The sequence below is a fragment of the Calypte anna genome, chromosome 9 (assembly GCF_003957555.1).
Source record: "Calypte anna isolate BGI_N300 chromosome 9, bCalAnn1_v1.p, whole genome shotgun sequence".
Lineage (NCBI taxonomy): Eukaryota > Metazoa > Chordata > Aves > Apodiformes > Trochilidae > Calypte > Calypte anna.
Window position 1 is genome coordinate 8,310,011 of NC_044255.1, and position 16,665 is coordinate 8,326,675.

Sequence of the window (16,665 nt, forward strand, 5' to 3'; positions counted from 1 at the left end):
GGTTTGGGATTCGCTGGGCTGTCTGGCTCCACCTTCAAGCTAGGTGGTGTTCCTTTTTGAGGCAGTAAGGGAGCTCTCAGCCTTTCCTCTTCCTCAGAACATCAGAGGAAGGTATGTAGTGGCTTTTGTGTCTGGGGGCTCTTTCAGATCTGGCAGTACCTGGGAACCTGCTTTTCCCCACCAGATCTGTGAGGAGAGGCATCCCTGGGGGTCCAGGCCTGTCATCTCCAGGGCCCATTTGAGGGTGGCTCAGTCTTGCAAGAGAGGAGCGTGTCTTGTCAGACGGATGTTTCTTCTTCTAGTTAACATTTTTTTCCAAGTGCTTTTTGAGGAAACTTTGAGCTTGGCAGGGGCCAATGTGTACGGAAAGTATTAAAAAATCTGCAGCTGTTTCAAAAAGGAAAGACCCTCATTAGAAATATATATAGAATTTTAAAAGCACGTTTAAAAGCATGCCCTGGAAAGGATTTCTAAAATGAACTAAACCCTGTGTAAGAGTATTTATTTTGTGCTCTGTAGTAGCCTGGCAGTGTACATGCAGTGCTGTGTTTCTAATTAGTTGATACTCATTGCTGACCTGACTCTACAAACCTGAGTTACACTGAGACCTCTGTTATGTGTCATTTCCTGGCATCCAGATGGAGAATAACCTGTCTTACAAGACTGTCTGACCGTTTGTTTCCTGGGTTTTAGCTGTGTGTTTATTACAATGAGCTCTCTCAGCAAGAGGTGGGTTCCTGGGGGCTGTTTCTTGAGGAGAGAAGCGAGTTCATCGAGGTACTAAGAACATGGCACTTCATGCAGTTCCTGAGCTGTATCTTCCATCAGTAATTGGGGAATGAGCCCTCAGCTCCAACCTTCTGCCTTTTGTCTTTCTAAGCTGCAGTTTTTGAGGTTATTTTCATGTAGCTGTTGGTATTCAAAATCCATCCTCAGTGAAAGAATCAACTGTATTTGACAAAGTAGAATGAAGTGCGTGTGGATTAAATACATACCTCTATGTATGCACAGTATGTGAGTGAGCATATGGGACTGTGTATGCTGATATGTCAGTCTAGTTATAAAGCAGTTAAAGAAGGAGAAAAAAAAAGAAAAAGGGCAGTGTGCGTAGACAGTTTTGGCACTCCAGCCCTGGGAAATGGCAGCCAGCCAGAGAATACTGAGGCAGGGCCAAGACTATCTGAAGAATACCAAATGCTGAAGTTGGAGAGAGCTCCTTTGTTGCTGTAGTTTTACTCTTCACCCTGTGGGCCTGAGGCTTGGCAGCTCTGTGCCAGGTAGATACTGATGATTTCACAAGGCAGAGCTGGAGATAGGGTCAAATGCACCGTGGTGTATATGTGCTTGTGATCAGGTGCCAATTAAATGAAAGGCACAGTTATCCACAACTGAGATCTGACCTCAGTGAGTTCAACTGTTACACTCCCCTAGCCATTGTTAGGCTTGGAAATGCTCATTCAATCATAAGTTAATTTTTTTTTTTTTTTTTTTTTTTTTTTGGTATCATGGTAGCACTGGAGAGAGGGATAAAATTACAGCCCAGAGTGGATCAAGCATTGTGATGGTTTAATCTTACCAAGTTCTCTTGTTTATGCTGAATGCATTTGTGAAGCACTTCCAGCAGAGGGCACTGAGATTATTGATCTGAAACTCCAGTCTCCCTTGGTACAGGTGTATAGTGGGAGAACATAAAAGATACCTGTCAGTAAAATGTATGCCTGACCCCTCTCCCTTGTTTTGTAGACTGTCATAAAAGAGGGGATGCTGATGAAACAGACCAGCTCCTTCCAGCGCTGGAAGAGACGATATTTTAAGCTGCGAGGACGAACTCTCTACTATGCAAAAACTGCTAAGGTAAGGGCTTGGCAAAACATATGAGTCCAAGGGAAGAAAGTCAGTGACAGAGCTTTTGGAGTTAGAGGGGTGTCAATGAGAAGGCAGTCTTCAGGAGAGAAAAGAACATGTGCTCTGAAAGCCCATCTTCACATTTTGTAGCTACTAGGAGATCCCTGTGTTTTGCCTCACACTTCGTTTTTAAATAAGGCATAATGTGGACCTCTGATAGTGATATTTCCACAATTTTTTCCATCTTTGTGCATTTTAGGAGGGATTGGGTACTGATCAATAGTAGCTGAGAAAGAAGGGAGAAAGCACAAAGAAAGGAAGAAATGGAGGAGACAGGCAAGAATTTATCAAATTGGAGCTGCAATGTATCTGGCGTAGTACATTGATAGTCAAATAGAGATCTTTCTCCTTTCACAAGAAAAAAAGCCTGAAATTACTTTTTTATAAACAGTCCCTTAATAAAAATAAAGTCATGGCCTTCACTGAAGACAGGTGAGTACAAACTACACTGTGTGGAACTATACTTCTGTGTCCTTCATGTTGTTGATACTGGGCCTTTCCTTCAGATCAAAAAAGGCTGTGATGGAATGTGCTGGGCAGACATGTCCCTTTGGGTCTGCTGCTTATACATTGGATTCAGTAATTCATTAAGGTTTTGATTTTTTTTTTTCCTAGTCCATTATCTTTGATGAGGTGGATCTGACAGATGCCAGTGTGGCAGAATCCAGCACTAAGAATGTCAACAACAGCTTCACGGTAGGATTTTTTTGCATGATTTTTCGTTATTCTTGTAGCTCTCTCTCACCTCCCTTCTCTGTTGCAGAGTTTAAAAATATCTGAATAATCTTTAAGCCTTTTTAGATTAAAAAAAAATTAAAATCATAAACTTACTTTTTCTTATAGCAGTCATAACTCATCCCCTTGCACATGGGATATACCTTGGGTTGCCCTGTCTAGAGTCCAGCAGTGAAAGGTTATTTCCATGCCAATGTATCAGGCTTTGCCACTTCCTGCCTTCCCCAGGGTGTGAAAAATACAGGATTACTTTGAGACTAAACTAGCAGATCTGTTGTGCACTGTCTCGAGCTGAGGACTATAGCATGAGGCTCAGATGATAAACTTTAAAAAAAAGCAAGCAATCTCTCCTCTTAATTCTATCTGCTCTTTCAAAAATGGCTTGCAGAGGGGTTTGACTGGTTTACCATGAGATATAAAAATACTAAGAAAATCAAAAGGTTGCCTAGTCTTGCTGCTGTTTGGTCTACCACATCTTAGCTGTCAGTGCTTACGATTCCTTTCATTCTTGCCATTTTCTTTTGGTTTAATGTTATTTTGGTTTGGGTTTTTTTGAGAGCACTCTATTTCCCCCCTTTATCTCTCCAACGTGGTTCCTTTCTACAATTCAGAGATCTCCGATGCATTTTTTTTTCCTGTTCCAAATCAGTGAGACTCACTATTGAGCTTTTATTCTAAATCAGAAACATCCAGCATTGGGTGTTGTGTAGCAGAGGCAGTTTTTCTAGAGTTTCAGGTGTTCTAAGTTTATTTTTGTTCCTATGCTTTCTTCAGTGAAGACTGGTGGGTTTTGGTTTATGGAAGAGTTGTTGCTTTCTGAAGAAACTTACCCTGTGTTCAGGAATTCATACCACTCAATGTATAGATTCTGGGTGAGCAACACTCCTTTAGATGCCAACAAGGGAGATGGCAAACAAAAGGACTAGATAAACCACTTAGAAGCAAGGTGGATCCAAAGCAAAGAGGTAACAAGGGGAGACCTGTCCGAGGAGAAACTGGTAAAAGAACAATGAGGAGTGCAAGGAGGCAGCACCATGAGAGAAGGAAACCAGAGCAGGGAGCCAGCAAAGGCTGTGTTGCATAGAAAGAGGAATAAGGTTAAAAAATACAGCTGCCAGTAAAGCTTCTACGCAGGATGCAAGTCTGGCAGCTAATTTGTTTTCTGTCAGCAGGAAGGAAGGGGAGAAAAGTGAGTATTAATATGCAGACCTCAAGTGTGTATTACGGGTTCCACTGCTGTTTACTTGGTTGATGTTGTACAGGTACCTGCAACGAGTGCATCCCATTTGCAGTGGGGACAGTGTTCAGAACTGCTACCCAGAGTTAATGGATACATGACTATAGAGGGAATATATGAATAGAGGCATCTTTGAGCTTGAGATGTTGTTCATCTCTGTCCCCTGAGAGGTGTAAGGAAAATCTTTGTTTGGCTCTGGCCAGGCAGTGAGGCTGCAGAATTACTGAGCAGGAAGCCTCTGGGAACAAATCATAGCAGCCCCACAACAGGCCTCCCTTCTCTCAGGGTGACTGTAGATACAGTACTTGCTAGTTCTGTCACATCTCTGTCATCTCTGTCCTGCTGAATCATCTGTCAATAAGGTGAATTATTTTGGAATGTCTGGGCTGTAAGTTTTTTTCCCATGTGATCCCTTAGTACCTAGTTATAGATGGATTTTCCTTGGGCTGCCGTCTCTCACAGGGCCTTGGAGGGGATCTGCTGTGGTACAAACTCAGTGGTAACCATGTTGTCCTGTACTTTTGACCCATTTATTTCAAAGAGGGTGGTCATCTTTTAACCTGGATTCCTGATCTCACTGTATGCTTACATTTGTACTCCTCATGATCATCAGCACTGGATGGGTGTGATCATACCCTGACCCTAAATTCTGAGCAGAGCTTTCCCAGCCGTGCCCTCAAAACCTCTTGTGATTTCCAAAAAGTGGATGATTTGGGATCACACCAGACACTTCATGGACTGTTGCTCAGTCTTGCCTTCACAGCTACAATCTCAGGAGTCTTCAAAAGGACTTCGGGTCACCTGCTTAGGACCATTTTTGTAAATGTTTGAACAAGTTCTTACTCCTCAGGTTAGTGTGCTAACTGAAGATCTGCTCTTTTCTAGAAGGTCCCAACTGTGCCTGCTGCTTCCAGTGCATTTGGCACAGCTGATGACATGAGTCCTTATCAGTTGATTGACCCTCTCCTGCCTTGTGCAGGAATAGTATAAAGCAAAAGGGACAAAAAATTCTTAATGTATGTGTATACTAATAAAGCCCACCTGTCATCAAGAGGGAAGGACCTAGGAAAGACATCAGATCCTTCAGAGTCCATATCTTGTGTTCCAGGCTGATCCACACAGGGTTTTTTTGTAAATGTTTTCCATTTATTGCTAGCAAATAGTGGTGTGGAGATTCAGTCCCATTGAGATGCTGTGGCTGACAGAACTCACTTAATATCCCCTCTTAATTAGAGCTTTGAGATCCCATAGGACAAAACCCCCTCTGTGGAGAGAGGTGAGGGCAGCTTGGTGGAAGTGGAGTTTGGTCAGAGCACACTGTTGAGTGCCAGGAGCCATGCTGTTGACCCCTCCTCCATAGTTCTTCACTGGAAGAGGTGGAGCTTGAACTCCTGAGCTCCTGCAAACCCTTTTCTGTTGGGAAGTACCTCTCAGCTCAGCAGCAGACAGGAAGCCGCGGGCTGTTGCAGGCAGTGCCTGCCTCTCCACTGCCATCAGAAGGAAACTTACCCCAGGTCCTCCTTAGGCAGGCAGCTAATCAGCTCGTGGAATATAGCTCAGAAAGACTGACCACAGAGGGAACTAATCCTATCAGTTGCATGTCAAACAATCTGTTTAGATTTTTTTTCCTGAGAGAGTAGGCTGCTCTGGACACTAGCTTAAAGGAAGACAGAACATAGAAGGTAAGAGATGACTTTTCTGAACTGAGCATTGAAAAACATGGCACCTGTGCCAGCATAACAGATCAGCAGGAGCTCAGATTCCTTGGAATGGATTTGCTCCACGCTCTTACTGTTCAGGTGTTCTCTCCTGGGTGCACTAAGTTCTCCAGTATTGGTGTAAAGGGAACTGTGCCTGCGGTGGTGTTAGAAATGCTGCACCCATCAGTTAAGAAATAGTGTTTATTAACTGATGATTCACCCTAACCAATGTCCCAGGAGGGGAGGAAGTGTTGAGATTAGAGTAATACCTCTCTTTCAGAGCACTTGCATGACTGGAGGCAACAATGATTGTGGTAAGGTTGAGGAACAGGGAATTGCTGGTGATCCTGAATGAGAGTGTGCTGTCCTCTGTGAGAAGCAACATGGTTGTCATTCTCCAGACAAAAGGAAGTCTGAGGTGGGCTACGTTTTATGTTATTGCCTCCTTCTTACTTGGTACTGACCTCATTCAGCAGTTAAAGTCTTCTTGTGGAGTTTTATGTGACTGTTTGATCTCCTCCAAGTCTGTATATTTTTGCTGTGTTATCCCAGGGCTTGTTTATACTGTGGAGAAATAGCATGAATCTTGGAGTAATTAACTTTCCTAGAAAGACGGGGCAAAGTGCTTGAATTAAAAAAAAAAAAAAAAAAAAAAAGATAAAAGTGCTGTGGGTGCTTCCTGATGGAGACTGTTTGTGTGTTGTTGATGTCTGCAAACTCATTGCACAGTGAAGTGGAAGTGCCTTTGCTTTTTCTGTGATTTGGTGTTAAATTTTTTGTACCAGTGCTTTTAATATGAAAATGAATCCTTTATAGCAGAGAAGGCAGTGAAGTCTTCTCTGAAGAGTTTAGATTTTAAAAAGTGAATAGAGCTGCTGGAGCTCCGTGCCAGGCAGAAAGTCTTCCTCTCTCCTTAATTCCCGAGCTCTGTGCCTGTAAGGCACTGTTGAAACAAGAGGAACCTGGATCAGAGGTTCTTGTGCTGATTTGAAATACAAGCTTCAAGACAGAGCAGGTGACTTGTTTTTATGAGGAGAAAGAATATAAGAACTTTTGTTACTAGCTGTTTGCAGAAAGTCAGACTTGGACTTCAAGCTCAGGCTGAACAGGGAAAATCTGTGTGGTTTGATATTTGCAGAGATTCCCCAAACTGCCCCGTCTGGCCTCAGCTCTTCAGCAAAGGTGGGCATGAATATGCACTGCAGAGTCCTTGGGCTGCCTTTTGAGTGAGGGGATTTCCCTCCCCTTCTTCCTCAGCATGGGGTGGAGAACCCAGAGGGGAGAAAGCTCTCAGAAGCTGCAAAAAACCTTGGTAATCTGGAGACATAATTACACACAGTCCCCAAGTGTTCTGGTTCCTCACCCTGCTCCTTTGTATGCAGCCATGGATTGCCTATTTAAGGTTTGGAACAGAAAGATTAGAAAAGAGAGTCTCATGAAAAGCATGGTTCTTCCCACCTCCTTGTTAAATTGTCTAAATTGGACAAAATTAGAGTACATGTTGGAAAGTTGGGCTTTGCTGGGGGTTGTTGTCTCTTCCACACCCATGTGTGTACATGTTCAAGAATTGCACACTCCACTAGTGCTCTTATTCTGTTTATATTGGCACCTGTCAGAATTTCCTTTATAAGCAACTGAAAATGTGAGTTAGAGCCATGAATTGCCATGTCCAGAATTGCTCTGCTCTTTTCCCCCCCTCTCTTCATTAAGTGCAGTTCAGTCCCCATTTCCTGTCAGAACCACTGCAGTTTCAAAATACTTTTCTATTTTTGTAGTTTGTAATCCAGACTTTGGTGGAGGTTTTTTTTTTCCTGCTTGAGAAAAGGCCCTTTGGTAAACAGACCATTCTGAGTCACTGTTAGTGAAAATAGTCACTTAAAGTCCTTTCATGTCAACGAATTTTAGAACTTTTGATCCAGTCTCCTGCAGGAGCTGTTCTGCTCATGTAAAAGAAGTAAAAATTTGAAGAAAAAAAAAATCAAAACATGTAGTGAGGATAAACTTGGAAGAAGACTTAAAGTCTGGAAGAAGTTTCTGTGGGTGAAGAGATCTGGTGATACTGTACATTACAAAATGACCCCAAAATATGCCAGGTGTTTTGATAAGGTGCAACTACTGTAAGAGGGAGGTGTCAGACTGAGTTTTGTGAATTGTACTGTGAGACAGGCTGGACAGAGAGCTGTAAAGTGAAGGAGACTGTTTCTGAAGAGCTTTTGTGTCCCTAGAGGGAAGTTTACTACTTTGAAAAGAGTGTCTATTATTGCCCTTGTGTCTGAACACTGGGAGCTTTTGTTTGATAATCTTTGTTCTTTGTAACCTTAGTGCAGTGTTTGATGTTTTATTTACCTTTCTGAGCAAGGCTGCAGATTCCAGCATTTTCTCCTCCACCCAGGTGAGGACACACAAAGGCACAACATTTGGTAAACAGGAGATCACTTGAGAACATGATGGGTTTAGTTTTACACCAGGGCTTCTCCAGAAGAGAGAGATTTCTTTTTATACACATCTTTACTCTGGTCATTTTGGTAGGAAGGGAGAGTTTTGCCAGTAATGCTCACAGAAATGAGATCTTCCCAGCTGTGGTGCTTGTGATGGTTTCACTATTGTGGTGTATGAAACAGAACTGGTCTTTGCCTGGTGAACCAGATGGAAAGCTCCTGGGTTCATCAGGCTGTTGAAAGCTATTTATTTCCTTTTAACCTCAGCTTTTCAACACAGCTGAGGTTAGGGGGCTGTGAGGAGCTGTCACCAGAATTAAACTGTCAGTAACAGGTCATTTTCCTACTGTGGGCAAGGAGTTTTACTGCTCAATCCTGTGATTTATTAGCTGCAAGCCTTGATGTGTATGAGCCCACTCAGACAGCAGCTCTGCCACCGGGGAACATCGACTTGCCCCTCTGTTCTTCATGGGGGGTTCTGAACAGTTCTGCTTGGGAACTTTTTTCCTGGCAGAACTGCATCCTTTGGAAAACAGATAAAGGAGTGAGTGTGTGCATCTGCTGGATGAAATGGGGCTGAGTGGATAACCAGGCTCTGCTAAGGAAGGTGCTCTGGCACTTGGCGTGGCAGCCCATGGTTCCCACTTGGTGCTTCTCTGTCCATGTAGATCTCTAGTGATTAATATGCACAGATTACCAGGATTGCCTGCATTTCTTATCTGCCAGCAGTAGCAAAGACGTTCTTGCATCCTCTTAAGTTTTAATAGCTATTAAGTGGTTGCAAAAGTCCTAAAATCCTCTCCTTGTTCGTGTTTCCCAATTGCCAAGAGCAGGAATGTGCCTTGTTTAGAAACAGTTTCCAGAAGCATGTAGGAATGTGACCCTGGTATGAGAGATGATAATTTTCCCAGGGAACGCTCTGTCTGCTCTACTTTCCTGCAAACAGCATCAGGGAAGGCAAGGTCTGGGAGAAGGCATGCAGATGGAAGGTCAGCAGGAGTTGGACTTGCTCTGCAGGCACAGTGTGGGAGCAGTGAGTGCCAGTGGCAGCAGCGTTCAGAGCAGATGCACCCATACTGTGCACCTGGCAGACAAGGTGCATATTGCAAGATGAACGAACCCAGTAATCTAAAAATAGGGCTGGAGGGACCACACCTGTTTACCTATGGGTCTGAGCTGCCCTGGGTTTTGCAGACTGAAAAGTAAAGTAAAACTGCCATGTGGAAGCTGGTGATAAAATATCACACCTGGTATAGTGTAAACAGAGATTTTGGCACTTGGGATTTTGGGGCAAATCTTGTTATTCCCACTTGGGGGGGGGAAAAAAAAAAGCAGAATTCAGTATAACTATAAGAATACAAGCAACTTGTTTTATCTGGTGGAAATGAGTTTCCATGGGTGAAAGATGGTAATTTTCACAGGAAATAAAGATTTTACCTATAGAAATGAGTATAGAACTAGTGCTTCTTTCTTTCCCCTTCATGTAGCATCCAGATTTTGAGGCAAGAGAATCAGTGCAGTTCTAGAGAGCTCTAACAGATCTGCAGTGAGTTAATGAACTGAATTTGGCAAAACTGGGTAAAAGCTGAATTACAAATCAGAAGAGGGATGCTGTCTGTGAAGGAATGCAAGCCCCCCGTGAGCCTAAGCATTAATACTTGTATTATTTCTCCTCCAGACTACAAAGACCTACTAAAATTATGCCAACTTGCTGTCTTAGGTGTCTCTGGCCTGCAGCTCAGCTCCAGATTGTTTCAGAAGCTGACATAAATGGTAGAGGCTATTAAGATTTAAGTATAGAGGACTGATTCAAGTAGGAAACTCAAATGTTCGTTTTCCTTTCTTTTCTCTTTCTCACAGTTGTCTTTTTAACCTTGTGAGTTTGCTGGGGGAACAGCACTTGCTTAGTCCACACTTCATCCACGTTGCCCTCTGTTCAGCAATCATGTTTGAAACACACGGCTGTTTCCTCATTACAGTCTCACCCAATTGTCCTTCCCAAGTTTCTGGGTTCATAAGATACCAGAGCTGACTCCACAATATAAAAGCAGATGTAGCAGTTAGCTACAGATGGAGGATGTTTTCCTTCCCTTTGCCATACGTGATCAGGCTGAAGTTTTTGCCTGCGCCAGCACTGTTCTTGCAGCTATTCTATTTTTTTCTACTTACAGTTCCTAGGTCTTTTGAACTCCAGAAATTCCTGTTGTTCCTGTACCTTAAGTCATCAACTGTTTGGAATAATCCAGGTTCTCTTTGGGGAATTTATGGCTAGCACCTTTGAACAACATAAGGCTGTATTTGAACAGGATGTGAGTAAAAGGAAGCAGTCAGAAAGGGCAGGTGTTCTCATACACCTGCTTTTGGCCACTCTGAGAAATGTATCACACCAGAAAAACTATATTTAGCAAAGTTGTGTGCCCCCCCAGCGCTCTTATTTCTTCCTCTGTCTCCATGGTTGGGCCAGCATGATTTTAAACTGTTTTGCTGCCTTTTGTGGTCACTGAGCTCACCAGATCTACTCTGATAACAAACAATCCCAATGCATGTTTGGCCACGCTGTCACTCTTCTGCTGAGAAATGTTGGGTGGAGGAAGGTTGCTCAGTAGAGCAAAACACCAAAGGGTGTCTAGCGGATTTCTATTTAAAATTTGGTCTAATATGAGGAGCCTTTTTTGGACTGCCTTTCTAATCCAATTATTCACAGCTGTTCATTGGGGAAGGACATCCAGGGACATCCAGTCCAGTTTTAGAACGTGAAATAAGAAATTTTCTTTGGTTGGCTCTTTCACTTGCCAGCTGGCCTGATCCAAAATGTCAGTAAACTGGTGTTAGTTTTGGACAGGGGAGCTTGGATCAGTGTGAGGGATGGGGGCTGACTGCTGCTAGGAGGACATGTGCTGTACGAGGTTTAGAGTGAGCAAGCTTGAAAATCGAGAGTTTCTCTGATAGATTTGAGATGGCTCATCTGTATAGAAGGCAGATGAGAACAATTGATTGTCACTGTAATTCCAGCAAAGGATATTTCTGGGTTCTTTTGTGCAGGGAGGGGTCTGTAAATTAAGCTGTGTCCTGTCTAGAAATGTCTTGAAGCCTTTCCCGTCTGTCCTTGCAGCTCTTCAAGACTGATCAGAGGGAGTGGCAAGTTTGGTTTTTTTCCCCATGACTGATGCTGATCTTTTTTGTTGGTGGTCAGTGTTAGGTTTTCAGTGATGCCACCACGTGGTGGGCACATGGGTGTCTGGGCATCCAGTTCCTACTAAGGAGTGAAATCTCAGGAACCACACTCAAAAAGTTCAATAGCATATAGGATCAAAAAAGTGTGTTAGTTTTTAATATTCCCTTTTTAGGATGAACAAGCATTTTTAATTTACGTAATTGCTCCTATCTAGATAAAATTCTGAGATGTTTGAGGGCAAGAACATTCAGAGTTCTGCCAATCCCCAAACAGGCCAAAAATGTATGAGACTATAAATAAATTTTAACTTGTGTTTGTTTTTTTTTTTAAACTCCTAACAAGGCAGCCCCCATCCTAACTCACAAGCAATCAGATTGTTGTTTTTGTGCTCTTCTTTTACATGAGAACAAGAGGTCACTGGATGACATTACTGCTTTGTAAATTTAGAACAAATAAAAGGAAATGCTACTTCACCTAGTGCGTCGTCATCCTGTGGAATATACTGTTACAGGATGTTAGTCAAAAGCTGTAGATGGAACATGAAAAAATAGCCAGACCATGCTATTGGTAGCCACCAATTTGCCAACAGGGACTGCCGAGCCTCGTGTCCCACAGCATTGGCTCCTCAGGGAGCTGAGAGCAAACACCCCACACTGCCTGACTGGGAAAGGACAGCTTTTCAAGAGGAAGATTGCTGGGGCTTTTTTTGGAGATGACAAGAGTGTTCTCTGTGTTGCTTTTTTGTGTGTGAGACATTCAGTTGATCGTCAGTGTGGTCTAGGCAGTGCAGTGAGCCTTTCTACCTCTGTTGGTATCCTTCAAGAAGGGGAGGTCTGGAGTCGAAATCACTGCTTGAAGTGGGTGAGAGTGGCAGGGTGAGTGTTTTCCTCTCCCTGTGAGCTTTCACCTCTGTTCTGCCCCTTCTCAGAAGCACCATGGTGCCTGTTGCACAGGTAGGAGGCCAGCAGCTCCCCCCAGACCCCAGTGCTCCCCTTGATCTTTGGTGTGGGCTGTTGTGTCACGAGTCTGCATGAAGGGAGAGAAATGCTGAAACACTGTGCAGGAAGCATCACTGCTGATGTGTTTCTGGATTCCTAATTGTCCTCATTAAAATGTTTAACTGTAACACCGCTGCATGTTAATCAGAAAAGCAGGTTTGTATGGTTTCTTAATTTCCCCCAAGAACTGTTACATGAGTTACATTAAAATCTTATCTGTCCTTCACAGTCAAGCCTGATTCGTCCCGATTTGTTGTCCTCCTTGGAACAGGATTGAATTTTGAGGTTGTATTCTTTTGTTTCCCATCTCTGATGACACCACCGTGTCCCAGTGCAAATGGGGGCTTAGAACTAATAGGAAAAGTTTCTCATAAATTTATCTTGCACAAAGTTACATTTTATTTTGTTTTATAGTTGCACAATAGACCCTTGATTTTAATTCTGTGACTCTCTGGATAATTTAAGTATGAAAATCTTCTTGATCTCTTTATTTGTCTTCTTGTCTTAGAAACTTTAACTTTGTTCTTTGAACAGAGGATTGTCCAACACTAGATGTGGGGATTTTTAAGATGATGCAGTAGGTGACAGGAAAGAATTTGTGATTTTCTGACCTGGACAGTCTCTGTAGTGATCAGTAGCCTCAGAAATTAATTCTTGTCAAAGGAGTGTCTGCATTTCTGTATTTTATGTCAGTATTTTAAATTTTGTGTCTTTCAAGGTGATGAAAAAAACCTGGTACTGTGTACTTTGCATTTGCCTTTTTTATTTTATTAAAAAGAGACAAAAATAGCAAAAGGGACACTGAATGGGAGTGTTCTGGTGATAATTAATTTTTCCAGCTGTTCTAAATTATTTTTCCCCACTGCTCACAAGCATGTCAGTGTCTTGTTGAATGAACTGGTGGTTCCCCTGTAAAAACTGGCTGGCTTTAAAGCTATTGAAGGTCCTTGGACACATTGTCCTAGGATGTTTGGACTTTTCATAGGATGCTGTTGCATGTATGCAACTGGAGGTTTTCTTGTCTCTCCCTCCAGAGGAAAAGTGGGGCCCTGCACTGTCTGAACAACTTAATTGAACTTAGTTTTATTTCCAGGAAAGAAGCTTCCTCCTAGCAGGGATTCAGGGATGTTGCTCGTTCTACTCTCATTTCAGACTGATGTACTTTATGCTCTGTAAAAGATTTCTCTAGTATTGCCCTTCTTCCAGAGCAGAGTTTTTGACTGAAATACAGTTAACCACCCACTTTTCCACTTTCCCAAGGGAAAGGAATGACTCCTGTTTGACTCCTGTTATAACCTTCTCTGGGATTAAATTTTATCAGAGCTGGAATTGTTTAAGGAAAAAGTCAGGGAAGAGGGAAGGAGTTCTTTAAAGTTTTTTTTTAGAAAATTGTAAATATTTATTTGCTTACAATTGATACAGATCAGATAATTTTGTCCAGTGTAGAATGCTTGATGCCAAAGCTGTTTTCAGTATGAATGAATGGCCAGTCCTTGCTTTAAAGAAGTATTCAGCTCCACTCATTGCCTGCCTACAGGTGGCTGTAGTGCCCTTGTCCAGGTAGTGCCTCGGGGTATGGTTAGTGTTACTGCAAGTGAATGCTGTGATCTGTCCTGTGAAAAGAAATCTATTTTGTGAGAGAAGTGAGGAGCTTAAAAGCAGAAATTTGCAAGCATGATTTTCTTTTTTGTATCACATGCACATTTCCTAGTGGGGGGGCTCTGGTGCATTTCAGCATCAACTAAAAGTTTTACATTCAGCTTCCAAGGTTTTTATTTTTAATCTGCTCTGTGAAACATAGTGAGAGAATCAAGAAACAGACAGGAAAATTTTGTTTAGCAGGGGTTATGTATTAGGGTGATGTGCATGGGGTTTTGTGTTCGTTAAAAAACCTTTGGTGGCATGCTTGTGAGAGACAGGTAGGCTTCATCAGCTTAGTGCAGTCATAGTTTGGTTTACACTGTTATTTTAGATTTTAGGGTGCCATTTACTGGAAAAGCACATGCTGTAGACAGGTTTTTTTTTCATGTGCAAAATACAGAGAGGCACAGAAGAGTGTGGGCTGCTGCAAGATTTTAGAGGTTTTAGGTTTTGTTAGTGGTATGCAGCTTTAATGCAGCTGTTCCTAAATCCAGGTCTTGCAAACACTTCTGCATTTAAGTCTAATTTAAAAAGTCAGTTGGATGAAATCACTACGGAGGTGTCCCCATGGAGGCAGGGTTAGTAAGACAACTAACCAGCAACCTGATCAGCAGACTTGGTCCTCTGAAAACATGATGCAGAAGGGGAAAGTGGTGGTGGCACGCTGCACAGGGCCCTGGATGCCTTCCCAGGCAGAGGGAGCTTTGGCCACCCTGCGTGGCTTCTGCTGGTTTGTAAGAACACTGAACTGGTTATTTAACACAGGGCAGCTAACCCATGGGAGCTGACGCCCAACCTTGGGACACACTGAGGATGGTATTTTTAGAGGGAAGGCAAACTCACCCACAACTTCAAGCTGCTAGTGGAACATTTGTTGGAATATCTTTTATGTACTAAATGTTGAACAAGCCCACAGGAAACTGGATTTAAAACGAGGTGATACAGATACAGTGATTTCTCTTCTAGATAGCATATTTGATTTCTTTCTGAGATTGTTTATTTTATTTGACTTCCTCCTCCTTCCCTGCTTGTCATGACTCTAACCAGATTTTTAGTATGATTTTACAGTGTGTTACCTGATTTATTAATTGCTAGAAACTGATATATTGTGGTCTTAACAAAATGTTTCAGTGTTGTTGCCAGTTTAGAAAGCCATTGAGTTCTTAAAAATAACTTTCTGAAGTTCTGCACGTGTTATACATTAACTTATTCTGCTCTGTGCTTGATTTGTTTTGTGCTGTTACTTGGGCCTGAGAGATTTTTTCACATCTCAAATCTCTGTGGTTCTGTACATTTATTAAGGAATTATAGTGTGTCATGGTTGAAAGGTGCAAGTAACTTTTGTTGTGCAGCTCGTTACCTCTGAAAACAGCTCCAGTGGAGGGCAGGAGAGGTAACGTGTTCACTGACTGACATGCCCAGAGCACACACTTATAATTCTCTCTCACTCTTCAGGTTATCACTCCATGTCGGAAGCTAATCCTTTGTGCTGATAACAGGAAAGAGATGGAGGATTGGATTGCAGCACTGAAGACTGTACAAAACCGTGAACATTTTGAGGTAATAGGGAAATCTATTCCTTTGCTCTCCGTCCCCTCTCTCCTGTATGTTTTAAGAGTGGAGGAAGCTTCCAGGGAATTCAATTGAAGTAGTTTTTATCGACTAGAATGTGTGGCAAGCTCTAGGCCTTCTGTAACAACTTTCCCAAATACTCTGAAATTATTCTCCAAAGAATGTTTGTGGCTTTGTATGCTCTCCTTTGGTAACTTTGTGAGCACTTTTCAGAGAATGGGTAGTTTGTGAAACCCAGTTCTCCTCCCTTTGTCTTTTCACTATTTAGTTATCCACCCTGCCCTAATTCATGTCTTGCCTGCTTGGTATTCTGCCTCCTTCAGTGCATCCATTTGCTTCCTGGGGCTGTACTTAGACGAATGCACCAAAAGAGGCTGTCTTGTATTTCACCCACTCTGATGTTTGTCTCCCTTCAGTTTCCTCCTTTTTGCGGGCACAAGCATTCCTCTGCTACACAGTAAGCCAGGCTGAGGAACTGATCTTGCTGAAAACTTAATCCAACAACAAAAAAACCAAAATTAGCACGGGTCAGCTTTCTGAGAGATAAATTCTTCTGTTAATTTTCCTACACACGCTTGTGTACTGAAACAAACATGGGAGGTAGGGCAGAAGGAGGAATGAAGGTGTGGGTTCTCCTTCTACTCATCTCCTCTGTCTTAAAGACCTTCTTGAATTACATGTTGTCTGTTGTGTACAAACTGCATGTCACCCACTCTTCCTTAGTAAAAGCATCCTATTTCTGCCTTTCCTGGCTGCTATGAGTCTTGTTGCTCTACTTTAGACTTTGCTGTAATGCGTTTGTTTTATTAGTCCACCCAGTACAGCATGGACCATTTCTCAGGGATGCATAACTGGTACGCCTGCTCGCACGCTCGGCCAACGTACTGCAACGTCTGTCGGGAGGCATTGTCTGGAGTCACATCACATGGGCTTTCCTGTGAAGGTAAGCACACTGTCTTCTCTCCTGTTCGAGAGTTTCATCTTTATCTCTCAGTGCTGTGTTCCAGAGATAATTCAAAGGGAACATTGTTAATGGTTTGCAAAAAGATGTAGAAAACTGCTGCTTAATAAAATGAGAGAGCTACAGTCTGTGTATTGGACTGGGTGTCTTTTCTAGACCTGATACTGAGACACTTTGATGCTGTGAATGCCTTTGGCTTTTACAGAGTATTCTTCTGCTAAAGTTAAGATGAGGATCATGGCATTTTGTAAAATGGTAATAAACGTGATGTTTTTGTGCTACTTTTAGTGTTGGACCTGATAG

The 16,665-nt window shown here is 42.6% G+C and overlaps 1 protein-coding gene across 5 annotated transcripts in view; it reads left to right on the forward strand.

The window, feature by feature from the left end:
• DGKD (diacylglycerol kinase delta) overlaps positions 1 to 16,665 on the forward strand; it is a 55,859-nt gene that overhangs the window by 13,358 nt on the left and 25,836 nt on the right. For 2 of the 5 annotated variants that reach the window (XM_030456266.1, XM_030456267.1), the window contains exons 2-5: positions 1,744 to 1,854; positions 2,521 to 2,601; positions 15,285 to 15,389; positions 16,212 to 16,344. In XM_030456266.1, the coding sequence (XP_030312126.1) occupies positions 1,744 to 1,854; positions 2,521 to 2,601; positions 15,285 to 15,389; positions 16,212 to 16,344 (430 nt within the window). Of the gene's footprint in view, positions 1 to 1,743; positions 1,855 to 2,520; positions 2,602 to 5,218; positions 5,560 to 5,946; positions 5,996 to 14,705; positions 14,766 to 15,284; positions 15,390 to 16,211; positions 16,345 to 16,665 lie in introns of those variants that run through there. The other 3 variants (XM_030456269.1, XM_030456270.1, XM_030456271.1) reach the window with 3 other exon arrangements.